The sequence below is a fragment of the Pleurodeles waltl genome, chromosome 6 (genome assembly GCF_031143425.1).
Source record: "Pleurodeles waltl isolate 20211129_DDA chromosome 6, aPleWal1.hap1.20221129, whole genome shotgun sequence".
Classification (NCBI taxonomy): Eukaryota; Metazoa; Chordata; class Amphibia; order Caudata; family Salamandridae; genus Pleurodeles; species Pleurodeles waltl.
In genome coordinates, this window is record NC_090445.1 from 1,402,640,705 (window position 1) to 1,402,657,867 (window position 17,163).

General features: G+C 47.2%; 1 protein-coding gene across 2 annotated transcripts in view; it reads left to right on the plus strand.

Annotated features, from left to right (window-relative positions):
- The window catches only part of VPS13D (vacuolar protein sorting 13 homolog D), a 2,230,750-nt gene that overhangs the window by 1,670,748 nt on the left and 542,839 nt on the right, over nucleotides 1-17,163 (plus strand). For both annotated transcript variants that reach the window (XM_069240741.1, XM_069240742.1), the window contains one exon: nucleotides 12,183-12,362. In XM_069240741.1, coding sequence (XP_069096842.1) covers nucleotides 12,183-12,362 — 180 coding nt within the window. The remainder of the gene's footprint in view (nucleotides 1-12,182; nucleotides 12,363-17,163) is intronic.

Below are 17,163 nucleotides of genomic sequence, written 5' to 3' on the forward strand. Positions count from 1 at the left end.
CAATAACATATACAGTTTTTGTTAAAATGTCAATAAGCTATTTTAAAAGTAGACAGTGCAAAAATCAACAGTTCCTGGGGGGAGGAAAGTAATGGTTAGATTGTGAGGTAAGTAAGAGCTGATCTCCGGTGTCATGGGACCTCTTTTTGCAGTGTTGAGATGACCGCCGTGTTCAGAGTTCTTGAACCTGTGTTCAAGGAGTTCTGCGGGTGCTTCCTGCCTGCGCGTGGGCTCTCTACGTTGCTGAGGGCCCCCTCTTTCTTTTCTCCCAAGTGGCGACTTCCTGGTCCTTCCTGGGCCAGGGCAGCACCCTTTTTCTCCAACCGCGACTTTTGCAGGTAGCAAGGCTTGTTTGTGGTATTTTGCCAAGGAAACAACTCTGCATCCTCCAGTACGCCGTGGGACATCTTCTGCATGAAGAACTTCCTACCTCCTTTCGTTGTTGCAAAACCTGCAGCTTCTTCCAACCGGAGGCAGCCAGTTTGCACCTTCATCCGGGATTTAGTAGGCTCCTGCCCCTCCTGGACACTTTAGCGACTCTTGGACTTGGTCCCCTTCCTTTGCAGGTCTTCAGGTCCAGGAATCCGTCTTCAGTGCTTGGCAGTCTGTTGTGGTGCTTGCAACATCCTTTATTATGACTTTAGTGTGTTTCTGGAGAAATAGTAGTACTTTACTCCTACTTTTCAGGGTCTTGGGGTGAGGTCTCCTTTACACCCTTAGTGTTTTCTTACACTCCCAGTGACCCTCTACACACTACACTAGCCTAGGGGTCCATTCGTGGTTCGCATTCCACTTTCTTAGTATATGGTTTGTGTTGCCCCTAGGCCTATTGCATCCTATTGTGTTTTACAGTGTGTGCACTACTTTCTGACTGTTTTACTTACCTGATTTGGTTAGTTGTGTATATTTTGTGTATGTTACTTACCTCCTAAGGGAGTATATCCTTTGAGATATTTTTGGCACATTGTCACTAAAATAAAGTACCTTTATTTTTAGTAACTATTAGTATTGTCTTTCTTATGATATAGTACCTATATGATATAAGTGGTATTGCATGAGCTTTGCATGTCTCCTAGTTCAGCCTTGGCTGCTCTGCTATAGCTACCTCTATCAGCCTAAGCTGCTAGAACACTACTACAATCTATTAAAAAGGGATAACTGGACCTGGCACCTGGCACCATTGGTACCCACTACAAGCCAGGCCAGCCTCCTACAAGTGTGCATTGATTGTGCTGAGACGTTTGATACCCAACTTCCCAGATTTCAGTGTAGCCATTATGGGACTGTGGAGTTTGTGTTTGAGAAACCCTGCGCTTTAATTGTCTAAGGTTTTGCTTAGACACTGTAGGACATAGTGCTAGTGCACATATGCCCTCACCTGTGGTATAGTGCACCCTGCCTTAGGGCTGTAAGGCCTGCTAGAGGGGTGACTTACCTATGCCATTGGCAGTGTGAGATGGGCATGGCACTCTGAGGGGAGTGCCATGTCGACTTAGTCATTTTCTCCCCACCAACACACACAAGCTGTGAGGCAGTATTCATTTGCTGAGTGAGGGGTCCCCAGGGTGGCATAAGACATGCTGCAGCCCTTAGAGACTTTCCCTGGCAACCGGGCCCTTGGTACCAAGGTTACCATTTACAAGGGACTTATCTGTGCGCCAGGGCTGTGCCAATTGTGGGAACAAAGGTACAGTTTAGGAAAAGAACACTGGTGCTGTGGCCTGGTTAGCAGGGTCCCAGCACACTTTCAATCATAACTGGCATCAACAAAAGGCAAAAAGTCAGGGGGTAACCATGCAAAGGAAGGCACTTCCTTACAGAGCAGCATCAGGGGAATCTCTCCAACATGGTCCAGATCTAGGAGGGAACTGCGAAAGATCTGCATTGATGGCTGTCGAATCAAGATTGGGTCAGCGGCAGATCCCTCTCCCCTCCCCCAACCAGATCTCACAGTAGTGACAGATGCCTCACTCCTGGCATGGGGCGGCCACATGGGTGAGGCGGAGATTAGAGGCCTCTGGTCTCTGGTGGAGTCCAGGCTCCACATCAACCTTTTGGATCTCCGGCAATCCGACTTGCATTGAAAGCATTCCTGCCCCCTCTCAAAGAGAAAGTGGTGCAGGTGTTTACCGACAAAACCACTGCCATGATGTACTGCAACAAGCAGGGTGGAGTGGAATCGTGTACCGTTTTTCAAGAGGCTTTTCACCTCCATCCGGAGGAGGCGCAACTAGTACAGACCTAACCAGAACCCTGATTAGATCTGTTCGCCTCTACAGAGAACACCAATGCCAGCTGTTTTCAGCGTTGGAGTTTCCAAGGCAGAAATCACTCTGCAACGCTTTTTGCCACAAGTGGAGTTCAGGCGTCCTGTACGCCTTCCCGCTAATTCCACTTCTGTCCAGAGTTCTGAAGAAGATCAGGCGTGACCGGGCCCAAGTAATCCTTGTGGCTCCGGACTGGGCATGAAGAGTCTGGTATCTGGAGGTATTGAGCATGGCCATCGATCCTCCGATCAGACTGCCCCATCAGGATGATCTTCTGTCGCAGCAGTAGGGGACGGTCAGTCTCCGCCTCCTTGCATCAATCACCTTGCCTACTTTTTACACACCCCCACATCACTTTCATGAGGACGGTAGACTCCGCCACCTGGATCAAAAAAGAGTGTTGGCGTTCTACCTAATTTGTACCAAAGTTTTTCAGGTGAATGATCAAGTCTTTGTGGGTTATGTGGTTGCGAAGAAAGGATGGGCGGTGCAGAAGAGGACCTTCTCTCGATGGGTGTTCTTCTGCATCAAAATGTGCTACACTTTGGCGAAAAAGCAACCCCCTTAGGGTTTGCGCGCTCATTTTATCAAAGCAACTGTTGCTACCACAGCGTTAGCACACGGAGTATCTGCCAGGCTGCAACGTGGGCCTCTTTGCATACGTTCACCAAGCATTACTGCCTGGACAGTCAGGTCCGCAGAGACGGCTACTATGGCCATTCGGTCCTGCTGGAGTTTTTGGAGTGATCTAAGTTCGGTGCCCATACCGGGGATGGTATTGCTCGGGTATCTATTCTAAGGTAAGGAATCTGTATCTAGAAGTCTCTATGAGATATGAGTTACTTACCTTCAGTAACGTTATGTCTGGTAGAGACATATTCTATTTGCAGATTCCTTACTGACCCGCCCATCCTCCCCGCACTGCGAACTGATTTCTAGGGACAATAACTTCCCTTTAAGGGCCCTAGTTTTGGCACACCATTTTCAGTGTTCTTCATGTCTCCGCGCTACTGGCGAGAAACGTTGTGAAAAGAAACTGACGTCAGCGCACCAGGGTAGCGCCTATATACGACCGCAGCATCATCACAGTGACCAAGACGTCTGCGGAGGCGACTGATGCCACCTGACGGCGCACAGGGGTACTGCTTGAAGAAAAATCTCCAGACCCAGTCTGACGCCTGGGGGAAATTCTAAGGTAAGGAATCTGCAACTAGAATATGTCTCTACCAGATATATCGTTACCGAAGGTAAGTAACTTGTACATCACACCCTTTACCCGTGAGGAACTCAGTCTGTCCTTTTTTAACCCTTTGCTCACGGCATCAGAAATGTGCTGTAAAGTGATTTACGCTAGGATTTTACTCAGGATTGACAGATGGATGATTCCCCAGCAGTTGTTACAGTAGATTAATGCCCCATCTTTGGAATCTTCATGATGATGCCTTGGTTCTAGTCATCTGATACCATCTTTCAAATAGATGTAAACAGTGGTTGGAGGAACTTGGCTGATGTTTCTGGGGCTGCCTTGAACATTTACCATTCTGTCACAAATGAATATTGAAAGTATGATGCATTGCTTTTACTTTTTGAGCTCATTTAGGCCAGGACAACGGTCTTCATTGACATTAGAAAATGCTGTGCATTGAAGAACCAAACTGTTTCCCACTGAATTCTTTTGTGCATCAAACTGTGCTATTAGCTAGTCTCCAAAGGTGCATCAGAGAAAATCAATGACAATTCTTCCAGCAGTTCAGCTTCCCTTGTCTGTATTGAGTCATGTGATTTGCTTAGTTCTCAGCTCATATTTTTATGAGAATGTATTGGCTAGACAAAGAGTAAAGTTTTGATTGGTATGTTTTTCAGAAATTTCTGTAGTTGAGGTATTTTAATTGTATCCTCAGACTCACCTCTGTGGTTTCTGGGTTAATTTGGCTAAACAGTAGTCTCACTTTTCTTTAAGAAAAGCTCACTGTGTCTGGTGGTTCTTGCTACACTTGCAACTAAGACTACATCAGACTGCCGAATAAGGAGTGTAAAACAAAAAAAGCAATACGACAGGCCTATTTTCCATCAATGCACACAGGCCCTGGAGCAACATCCCCTTATCCACCAGAACCGCCCCAGAACTACTCGAATTTAAGAAAGCACAACCCAGCTTTCTTTCAGTTATTCATTGACTTTATGCTTCTCTTTGGACATGTACGGCACTCTGATGCCATTTGGCTAGGTTCACACTATAGAAATTCCATATGGATGGATACAATAATCAGGGCTCAGTGGTAATAAATGTCCATTAAAAGAAATAGGTACTTACTGTACTTAATTATTTTTTCTAATAATACTCTGTCTTCCTGCAGAATACTCATCTCCATCCTGCGACCCCTCTTCTGAGAATGGAGTCATATTGGGTTTTTCTATTCTTCTGTTTTCTGCTTTGTTGCCTCTTTGACCTAGTAAATCAAGGCACAACCACCATCTAGGGCTGCATCTTCTTGGAGCCACCACTTCTTGCTGTGTGACTCCACTCCTGAATTTGTTCTGACACTGGCTTGTCCACAGCCAACATACTTTTAAAGGGTTAATGATTCAAATTGATGTCCGTGGAATTGTTTTTTAAGATGAGTGATCTCAGGCAAATAGAACATTTTTCAAATGTAACTGTTTTGTTTATACAATTTCTCAGCAGGATTTGTGTTGGAAGCTGGCCTGGTGTGTGGTGAGTACCTATGGTATTATCACCCTACAACAGGTCCAGGTATCCCCTATTAGTGAGGTGTAGTCAGTGTCTAGGAAGCCAGGCTCTCTATAGGTAGCTGTGGATGAGCAGCCAAGGCTTATCTAGGAGACATGCAAAGCTCATGCAATAACACTTCTAGTCACACAGCACTTGCACACATGACAGAACCACACAGTGTTAAAAAAAATAAAGTTACTTTATTTTAGTGACACAAAAACTAAAATACTATATAGGCAATAGTCTACTAGCATGTGAGTAAACACACTGTTATATACACCTTAGTTGTGAGAAACGTGCATAGAAAGCAATAGAAAACAGTGCAATAACAGTAGACAATAGTGACCCTAGGGGAGCCATACCATATACTAAAAGATGGAATGCGAATGATGGACCCTTACCCAGGTAAGTGGAATCTGTAGAGGGGGAGCTGGAGGAACTAGGAGCCCCAAAAGGTAAGTACCAGAGTGCCCCCCAGTGACCAGGAAAGAAGAGATAAGTGCCTGGTTTTTCCCAAACTCACGGAGAAACTTTGTGAAAGGAATGTGCAAGACTGCAAGAAACAAGATGGATCCAGACAGAAGAGGACCTGCAAATGAAGGGGACCAAGTCCAGTTCCATTTGGAGTGTCTAGTTGGCACAGGAGCCCCTACCCACCCTTCTGGAGATGCTGGCACAGGTCGTCGGTGAAGACCAGGAGTCGGCTAAGAAGCACAGGAGCAGAGGAGTTCAGAAGTGATGCAGTTGATGTCCCACATCGGAAGAAGCGTTGCATTCTGTCAGTGGTGTTGAAAAACCACCAACAAGCCTTGGCAAAGGCAAGGATTGCTGAAGAGGATATGAAGAGCTGCCGGGGACCAGGAAGGTCCGAGGGGACTCAGCCTAATGAGGGGAGTCCCAGGTGTCCCCCAGAAGTCAGGAGAGCAAGAAGTCATGGATGCAGCCCCCACAGGCAAATCACAGGCAGCAGGTTCAGGAGTCGCAGTGAGGCCCACTTAGCACACCTGAAAAGGTGTCCCCCGTCGCTGGAGCAGTAGGCAGGAGACCACGCATTGCAGGGAAGAGTGCTGGAGGCCAGGGTTACAGAGAGCCTGAAGATCCCTCAGAGGAAGAATCAACAAACCTTGGTAGCTGCAAGAGTCACGGTGCACAGGGGTACTGTCCTACAAGGAGAGGCAAGAACTCACCACCTCCAAAGTTGCACAGCTAGAATAGGGGACCAAGGGGACCACTCAGGACCACCATCTGTGTTTCAGGATCCATGCTGAGTTGCAGGAGAGAGGACCCACGCAGCCAGTCATCGTTGCAGTTGGTGCCTGCGGACTCAGGGGAGTGAATCCTTCACTCCAGGGGAGTTCCTTTTTTTGTCTTGGTGCACACTGCAGACTTGTCGCTCTCAGAGGATGCACAGCCAGGAAAATGTTGCAGTTGCTGGAAGGAGCCGGAGAAAAAATGTTGCAAAGTGAAGTTGTTGCAGGAGCGGCAGATTGTAGGTTCCATGTGGAGTCCAGTTGCGGTTCCAGTGGCCAGAAGTCGAAGTAAACGTTGCAAAGGAGTCCTCCTGCAATCTTGCACATCAAATCTGAGGACCCACCCAAGAGGGAGACCCTAAATAGCCCTGGAAGGGGGATTGGTCACCTAGCAAGGTGACCACTTATCAGGAAGGGGCTGTGACGTTACCTGCCTGATTAGGCCACTCAGATGCACCTAGAGGCCTCTGCCCACCTTGGTTTCAAGATGGCAGAATCAAGTGGCCACCTGGAGGAGCTCTGGGCCCCACCCCTGGGGTGGTGATGGACAGGGGAGTGGTAACGTCCCTTTCCATTGTCCAGTTTTGTGCCAGAGCAGGGACTAGAGGTCCCCGAACAGGTGTAGACTGGTATATGCATGGAGGGCACCAAATGTTCCTTTCAAAGCATACCAGTGGCTTGGGGAGGCTACCCCTCCCAAGCCATGTAACACCTATTTCCAAAGGGAGAGGGTGTTGCCTCCCTTTCCCAAAGCTAATCCTTTGTTCTGCCTTCCTGGGCTTGAGCTGTTCAGGCAGCAGAAGGGCAGAAACCCATCTGTAGGATGGCAGCAGTGTTGCTGCCTGGGAAAACCCTGCAAACCGGTAGGAGCAAAACTGGGGGTCCTTTAAGGAGCCCCCCAGAGTGCATGGAATTATACAACCAATACTGGCAACAGTATTGGGGTATCATTCCAACATGTTTGATACCAAACATGCCTAGGTTCGGAGTTACTATTATGTAGCCGGGCATAGTAAGTGACATATGTCCAGTACATGGCTAAAATAGCTTGTCTGCACTCATGAAGTTCAGGAAAAAGGAGCTGGAGTTCGTGGGGGCACCTCTGCTCATGCAGGGGTGTCCTCACACACAGGTACTTGTGCCCTGCCCTCTGGGCTAGGAGAGCTTTCCATAGGGGGACTTACAGTGACCTGGTGCAGTGACCTGTAGTGAAAAGGGTGCATGCACACTTTCAAGCAGGCTGCAAATGGAAGGTCTGCAGACACAGTTTGCATGAGTTACCATGGGTGGTAAAATACATGCTGCAGCTCATGGGGAACCCCTGGTGCCCCAGTGCCTTTGGAAAACCAAATCCAGGGAGAGAGAGCACAGATACGGGGTCCTGGTTAGCTGCATCCCAGTAAACACAGTCAAAACACAGACATCGGGCAAAATGTAGTGTAATCATGGCAAAAAGATGGTACTTTACTACAATTTGTGCTTAGTTTTAAAGATCTTCAGCATGACCAAATGTAGATATTTATTTAATGGCAAGTACTATATCCTTCTGTTAGTTATCATATCAGTAAAGATGTATTTTCCTTTCTTGTTTATCTCCTTTGTATGTGCCAGTTGCTCATCAAAGTAACTGTGCTGGTGCAGCTTTTGTCCTGTTAACAGGTCATTATTTTATATCATTTCTCTAATAAAAATGTATCCGCTCCTCCAGCCACCTCGATCTTGGCAGCTTCTGGGGGATAGAACTTCCTGCTGATTCCTCACCTTAAGTCTATACCTTTAGGCACCAGACTGGTCTGGAACATTCCCAAGCAAGGGTCTCCGGTACATTGGCTGACCCCATGTAGGTCGAGATCTTCCATCTACCAACACTAGCATTGTTCAGGATGTCTTCAGTCCCCTTTGCAGGTTGAGGAGTTTCATCTGGCAATGTTGGACTTGTTCCGTATCTCCAGTATCTTCTGGGCTACTCCTCTTACTCCAGCCTGATCCTACAGTCTTGGTGACTTAGGGAGCCCAATGCTGCCTGATTCTGTGCATCCATGGAGACCATCTCCGGCACAGAAGTGGTTAAGGCCTGCCAATGCACTGTCAGCAGTTCAGTCAGTGCCTACACAGATACCTGTCTCAGAGCCGTCTACGGCACCACCTTAGCATTTGGTTGCCTAAAAAGCAAGTTTTGATGATGTGTGCTTCGCAGAGCTTCTTCCTAGGGCCCAAAGATTTGCATGAACATAAGAATTATTTGAGTCCGACTCCGAAGCCATATCTGGGACTGATATAGATTACATCAGCACAAAAGATGATGTCATGAATCCTTATAACCCTCTTCTTCCATATAATACTGATCCTGGTTCTATCTTGATTGGCTTAGAATGCAAGTGGTTAGATACTTCACCTGAAGGGAACTATCTCTCACCCCTCTGGCATTCTTTCTTAAAAAAGCAGTAAAAAAACTGGACTTTTTGGGCCAGAAAGTATTTGCCTCTGGTAACCACACCCTCCAAACACCGCCATCACCCTGTCTACTGTGTCATACAGCCATTAACCCATGAGACCACATGGAAAATCAATTTTCTGTTCTCTTGAACAATGATTTGAATGCCCCAAAGAAGATTGCAAAGTGTTGCCAGAATCCTGCAGACAATATGGCTCAGTCCATTGGCACGACCTTCACACTGAGCCCCCACGCATTAATGCCTTTCACTGGCTTTGCTGCAGATGTCCAAGCAACCATCATTAACTTGCCATTCATTGTTTGTGCAGCACTTTGAAGAAAAGACAGACTCCTCCCTGGAACACTTACGTACAGCAGAAGTGCTTTATGGTTACTGGGTGTCACCTCCACAGTGAAAGAGTTCTACCAAGAGTACAGAAAACTGCAAGGCAATTCGAGGACTCTGCAGTCCTGGCAGCAACAGCCTTCTCAACTAACCCAGGGGCCTTAATAAATGTACCTCTCCTTTTCGTACAGGATGGATCTAAGCAACATCACCACCATCTGCAGCAGGCAAAGTGCCCATTATTGTGTGTTGGCTCTACTGCATCAAAAGCTCACTGACTCTCCCCTCCCTGGCACAGTCACTCATGCCACCTTCTTATGGTTGGTAATGGTCTCCCAGTGCCCTACTGATTAGGAGACAATCGTGATAGATTGCTGGACTACACCCTGCCCTTTCTGTTCTTCCTTGTGGACCACCCTCCTTGCACCAGGAGGTGCAAGGAGGGTGATTTCTGGCACATGCCTCAGTTTTAGAGGTCTTGCCACTATTAAACCAAGGAGTCATAGAGATGGTGCCTCTGAAAGAAAAAAGTACATGATTGTATTCCCTTTACTTTCTGGTTAACAAGAATGACAGATGGTCCGATACCAATCCTCAAACTTCGCCTTTTCCTTTTAAACCTCTTCATTCAGCAGGACAGATTGAGAATGCTGAGACCTTAAGCTGGCACCCAATTTGAGGAACTGATTAACATCCCAGGACATCTAAGTCCATCTGTCAATCTTCTCTGTGCAAGGACGATACCCAAGTTCACTGGTGAGGACACAACACTATCAGTTCACGGTTTACTACTCAGACTGAATCTTTCACTATGCGTTTTTTACAGAAGTGCTGACAGTTGTGGCAGCTTTCCTGTGAGCGTCCGGAATCCATGTATTTCCATGCCTGGTGAAGGCAGAGTCCTTGGCACTAGTCAGATTCTATATGTATTTTGATATTTCTTACGGATTCTGTGCATATTCACCCAGCTTGATCTCATGGCCTTCTTCATTATCTTGGTGTCTCACACCACATGGCAAATGAAAGCCCTTCAGTCATTTCTGAGCAAGCATTGGCCACTGCATCTAGGGAGCCGCTTGGCTCAGGTGCACATTTTCCAGTTTGTTTATCCCAATCACTGCTTGGTGATTGACTCTCTATCCTTTTGGTGAATGGTTCCTTCATTCCGCAGCATTCATAGGCTACTTTGGTCACACACACCTCCTCACTGTGCTGGAGTACCGATATGGGTGACATGGCAACACACTCCCTTTGCACATAAACATCTTGCCAGGAAGGTATTTTTCCCTTCCATCTCAGAGAGCACTGTTTAGATCCTGACAGACAACACCACGACCATCCATTATGTCAACAAACAGGGTAAAATGGGATCCTGGACCCTATGTAAAGAAATGTTCCTCCTGTGGCATGGAGTGCATCAATTATGTTTTTACCGGTAGCGGCTCCGCTTACAGGTTTTCTTACCCTGAGAGTGGATGCTTCCTGCTGCCTCTACTTGGAGGACTGTCTCGAATGGAACTACACTGTGAAGTGCAAAGTGACTCAGGTAGTCTTCTCCAGAGTGGGAAGTATGCATGCAGAACTCCTTGCAACAGCATGGAATAGGGAGTGTTTTCAGTTTTTTGCCATACAGTTCCCTCAGAATGGTTCCCTGAAGGATCCCTTCAGGTTCAGTTGGTCTTAGGGCTTGATGGCCATGCTTTCACTAATTCTGCTTCTGTTGAAGGTCCTGGGGAAGGTGCAAGAAGATTGAGCACAGCTGATTGCCCCAGATTAGGTTGGGGGGTTTGGTACGCCGATCGGTTGGCACTCAGCATTGAGCCACCTCTTCTTCTTCACAGGATGGACTTGCCTTGAAAGCAGAATGATCAGAACACCCACCCCTAATCTCAAATGTTGTGACTGCTTGCTTGGAGTTTGAGTAGTACCAGCTGAAGTTGCATTTGACCTTGGCCACCAGAAAATATTCTACTAAATTCATTTGTGAAGGTGACTTGTGCAGATTTGTTTAGTAGTGCAAGTTGGGAAGCTTGACTCCTTTTCATTCTCAAGTTTACAACATCCTGTGATTTGATCGATCTCTTAAGGGTCAGGCCATGCAAATAGTTAAAAGGCTATTTGCCGCTAATCATGGTGTAGATTGCCTCTTGTGGCACATTTTCTGAACGGTTACTTGTTTCCACTTTCTGTTTACTCTTCCCCACTGGTATTTTAATCTTAGGTTGAATTTTCTCTTGCATGGCATCCCCATTCTAGCTACAGCACAGTTGTCTGCTTAAATTTATTACTCTAAAAACTGATGTTAGTGGCTTTATTTTTAACTGCTAGGGCTAGAGAACTGTAGGCTCTCTCAGTTCACCCACCGCCTACAGTTTTCTATCTGGATAAGTTTTTTTTTTTTCCTACATGCCAATCCTTCCTAGCTAATGTGGTATCAGTCTTTCACATAAATGAGGCAGTGCCCATCAGCACTTAGCTTTCTGTCCCATGATTAGCTTGGTCCCACTACAACGCTGTGCTCGTTACAGGTAGAATCATGCGACTGTGGCTGAAGAACCACCTTTCACTATCAACAATCATCTCTGAACTAAAGTTTCCACCTCAGTTTTGATACACACAATATATTCGGCAGATTGCTGTGGAAGCCTAATTCCTCACCTCTACCATCAACAGCTTCTTGATACGACATCAGCCTACTTTGTGTTTTTTATTCACATAGCGAGGGGCTGAAGCAAGCATGCACTGTTATACACAAGTATTAGTGTTTCTGTTTTTGTTAATTTCTGGCCACACTTTCCAGCACAAATATATTACGCTTCAGTATTTGTGGATTCATTTTGTTTCCTTTTGGTATGAATAGCTAGCTGTTCATAATAGTTGAATATACAGATTTTTGGCATCACAAGTTTAGTCATTGTGTGCTGAAGATGGCATTGCCTACTGTTAAAGGGTTCAGGGTGATGTTAATTGTAGAATAATTTTCGATTTTAGTTTTTCGGTAGGTGGAAAGTCCCTGCTATAACCTGCCAAACAAGTTGGTATTCTGATGTGCGTAAACCATAACTTAAACTTTCTTCTTCTAGCTTATGTTGGGCAAGAATTTCTCATGACATATTTATCACTGTTTTTTTAATCTTTTTTTTTTAAATAGGTTAAAGAAGGAGTTCCTGGATTATATGATGGTGCTGAGGCAGTTTTGGGTCCTGATGCATTTATTAAGCTTATGGGGACTGTTCCAGCTGAACAGCAGTTTATAAACCAGAAGATGCGACCTGGATCTGGAGTGCTGTCTGTTCAAGTCATCCCAGATGGCCCAACTCGAGTTCTTCAGGTAACTGTAATTTCATAGTAAAATATCATCTGTTTTTTTAAATATCTAGACAAAGGGCCTAATTTAGAACTTGGCGGGTGAGTTACTCCGTCACAAGGGTGATGAATTTCCTGTCTGCCGAAATATAACTCTGATAGGATATAATGGGAATTATATTTTGGTACACAGGAAATCCATCACCATTGTGACGGAGTAACTCGCCCGCCAAGTTCTAAATCAGGCCTAAGTCATGAGAATGAAGATATAAAAACATTAGATTGTAGTAGGAAAATAATAAAAGCTCTTAGCTCATCTGCAGAGACACTCAGTTTTATCAGTACAGTCCAAGACCTGCAAAATGTAAATACAGAGAATGGCCTGGGTGGTGTTGTTTCTATAGAGCTACTGCTGTTGGGAAGCATTAAGGTGACAATGGATTCAGTATAAGGAGAGTTCAGGGGAAAGGTCACTTAGGACCTTTTACCATAAGTAATGGCATAAAAGCAACATATATTCTATGAATAATATGCCATTCATAGGTAAAGTGGAATGCTCAAGAGACAGTAGGATTGTTTTATGGTTTTGTTGTTCCCAGATTTATCTTAGCAGTGTTTTGAAAAACAACATTCTCAGATCCATGGATCCCTTAATTTTTCATAAGTTAGAGGCATAGCCACGTACATCAAGACAATTACAGTTGCATTACAGATCATATTTAGGGGCCTCTTAAAACCAATTTTGAACAGAACGCAGACTTGTTGGTTCACGCTAATGAGTGTCTCCTTCATACCAGCCTCTGTGTAAAACAAGCAACCCCTTCATAAAAAAGTTTCTTATACATCTCCGATCCCATCAACATTTGAGCCATCACAACCGCCCCTTTGCTAGTTTATAAAATTGTGACATATGTCAAGTATTCCATTTGAGACCTTTCTGCAGAGTGAAATCAGCCGTGCTGCGCATCATCGAGATGATGTGAACATCTCCCGGAATGCTGGGGACAATACATTTAGTAGCTAAGGAGACTTTGCAAGGGTCCAACGGCTGAGTACACCAAGCATATCACCCCATCCTTTGTTAGTGAGTTGTTGTGAAACTAAGAGGTTTAGAGGAGGAATAACTAGAATCCGACTGGGATGATGAGGATTGGATTGATCTTAATTTGGTCTTGTTTAGCTGGAGAAGAGTTATGTCCAACTACGTAGGTAAGCCCCCCTCGCTGTCCTTTTTTCATAGTACATTGTCCAGCATTTGTTTAACAAATATTTGTCAAGTTCTTACAGGCTAGTCTCTTATATATTTTTCAGTGTCACTCATATAATGATGTAGTCCCAAAGCATAGGCAGGGCACCCTTAGTGACGTGGCCCATTTGCTGATACATTTCTAAACATTATGAATCAGTTCTGTTTGTTTACAAACTATTCACTGATCTCTTAAACATAATTATCTGATAGAGACTTCTAGTTGCAGATTACTTACCTTGGAATTCTCCCCCAGGCATCAGACTGGATCCGGAGATTTTTTCTTCGAGCAATACCCTTGCGCATCGGTAGGTGGCGTTGGTCAACTCCGTAGGCATCGTGGTCACCGTGATGGCGTCGGGAGTAGTACATAGATGCCACCCTCGCGCAGTGACCATCAGTTCTTTTCTTTCCGTGCCACGCGGTGATCCGAGAGAGAGCTACCCTCTGCTATTTTTTGGCCGAATTCGACCGTTTTGTCAATATTTTTTGTTGGGACTTTTGGTCCCTGCGAGGACTGCCACCGCATGATGTCGGTGACAGACCTGTATCGTGTCTGCCTGTGGTGCCTCGAGCGCGACCTCACCCAAAGTCATGCTCCGAGTGCTGGGCGATGCATCCGAAGGCTTTGAGGGAGCGGTCCCTAAAGCTGACGGCGGCCCGGCTCTCGACTCAACGTAGATCCCGATCTCGCTCGAGAGGAAGGTCCCGAGATCAGTCGCGGAGCCACAACCACTCGTCTTGTTCGAAATCTTCGAGTCAAGGTAAAAAGAAGTCGTTGTCGAAGAAGTCCCATCGCTCTCCGACTTCACCCCGTCGCTTGGTCGACGCGACGCGGGATGACCGTCCATGAACTAGGTCTCTGTCCTCAGAGCCTACATCTGGGTCGACTCTGTGCTTCCTCGAGTTTCCCGGAGCGCCCCCCGCCCAACTCAAAGAGTTCTACGAGGCCATGCGCCTCATCTTTGGGCGGGCCAACTCCGATATGGCGCCTTCGGGCCCAAGGGGCTTGGCTGAGGGACCTTCGGGTTCCGCGCCGGCAGCTTCGGCCCTGCCTACTGAGGTCGCCTACGGATCCGTGCACGGATCCGCACCGACGCTGGTCACACAGTCGAGACCTTCCCCGGCACCGGGTCGTTTAGCGACGCTCACGTCGTCGGTAGTTCCCACTATCGACGTCGACCCGATTCTCATTCCCGGCGACTCAGAGTCGGAGCGGCGTCGGAGGACGTCACCATCGGCGGGCCCCATTCGCCCGAGGTCGGATTCTGACCCATTTTCCTATGGAGGGTACGAATACGGGGAGGAATTGGAGGGGTCCCTGGACCCTTATGAATACCAGGAAGACCCTACTATGGACTGGGCACAGGACTTGGGTGAAGCCAGTGGTCTTGATACTTCTCCTGAACCTGGCATGCTGTCTCCTCCTACCATGGTTACAGCGGAGGGAACTACCTATGGTATGGTGGTTTGTATGGCGGCTGAGGTCCTTGGCCTTGAGCTACCTACTGTCGAAGTCAGGTCTAACCTCCTGACGGAGGTGCTTCAGCCTGGGGCTTCTACGTCTGAACCCCTTCTCCCATTTAATGAAGCCCTCACTGACGTCCTTTTGGGTACTTGGTCCATACCCAACACAGGGGCTCCTGTGAACAGGATGATCGCTCGCCACCATCGGCCTGCGCCAAATGACCCGAAGTTCCTGTCCCAACATCCTACGCCTGAGAGTCTTGTTATCCAGGCGTCCTCTTCTTCTGGCGCGTTCCCTTCCGCACCCCCTGATAGGGAATCCAAAAGGCTGGAACAATATGGTAAGAAGTTGTTTTCTTCCTCCAGCCTCGCGCTGCGGTCTGTGAACACCGCATGCCTTTTGGGCCGTTATTCCCACTCCCTGTGGGATATGGTTGCGCAAGTCCTGCCGCAGACACCGGAGGAGGCCTGTGCTGTCGTCTCCCAAGCAGTCAAAGATGGGAGAGACACGGCGAAGTTCACCATCCGTTGTGGGCTGGATACGACCGACTCTCTGGGCAGATCGGTTGCTACGACAGTGGCCTTGATGTGCCATGCCTGGTTACGTACTTCTGGTTTCTCGGGGGATGTCCAACAGTCACCCTTGGACATGCCCTTTGATGGCACCCGTCTCTTCGGAGACAAAGCGGACTTCGGCCTTGGAGAGTTTCAAGGAGTCCTAGGCTACGGCTCGGTCCCTTGGCCTTTCTGCCGCCACACGCCCCCCACAGTCCGCTTTTCATCCCTTTCGTGGCCACGGAAGGGGCGCCCTGTCACGTCCTCAATCCAGCCACTGGGCCATGCACGCTGGACAGCCTATGCGTGGCCAAGGGCGTGGAATCCCACGTGGTTGCGGGACAGGGAACCAGAGGTCTGTCCAGTCCACCCCTACCCCCGCTGCAGCCTCCAAACCTTCCTAGTCTGTCCCCTCACTCCAGTAGGTGGCAGAATCCGCCATCACCTGCCCCACTGGGAACATATCACCACGGACGGGTGGGTTTTGCAAATAATTCGGAAGGGCTGCTCCTTCCCTTTCGAATCTGCACCACCACACATGCCACCATCCTTCCAACCCCTTTCGGAGGATCATTTGGTGCTTCTCCACCAGGAAGTCACGGCTCTCTTGGCCAAGGGAGCTATAGAAAGGGTCCCTGTGCCAGAAGTAGGTCGTGGTTGTTATTCCCACTACTTTCTGATAGAAGGACAAAGGCTTGCGCCCATTCCTAGATCTTCGGTGTAGGAGGCTGGCCTGGCTTGTAGTGGGTACCAAGGGGTACTTACACTCTGTACCAGGTCCAGTTATCCCTTATTAGTGTAGAAGGGGTGTTTCTAGCAGCTTAGGCTGATAGAAGGTAACTATAGCAGAGCAGCTTAGGCTGAACAAGGAGACATGCAAAGCTCCTACTATATCACTGGTGTCATATGCACAATATCATAAGAAAACACAATACACAGATATACTAAAAATAAAGGTACTTTATTTTTATGACAATATGCCAAAAGTATCTCAGTGAGTACCCTCAGTATGAGGATGCCAAATATACACAAGATATATGTACACAATACCAAAAATATGCAGTAATAGCAAAAGGAAGTAATGCAATCAATGTAAAGTTACAGTAGATTGCAATAGGAGCACATAGGTATAGGGACAACACAAACCATATACTCCAAAAGTGGAATGCGAATCACGAATGGACCCCAAACCTATGTGAGCTTGTAGAGGGTCGCTGGGACTGTAAGAAAACAGTGAGGGTTAGAAAAATATCCCACACCAAGACCCTGAAAAGTAGGTGTAAAGTGCACCTATATTCCCCAGAGAGCACAGAAGTCGTGATAGGGGAATTCTGCAAGGAAGACCAACACCAGTAATGCAACCAAAGTGGATTTCCGGACGAGAGTACCTGTTGAACAAGGGGACCAAGTCCAAGAGTCGCGACAAAGTCGAGAGTGGGCAGATGCCCAGGAAATGCCAGCTGAGGGTGCAAATAAACTGCCACCGGATGGTAGAAGCTGTGGATTCTGCAAGAACTAAGAGGGCTAGAAACTTCCCCTTTGGAGGATGGATGTCCCA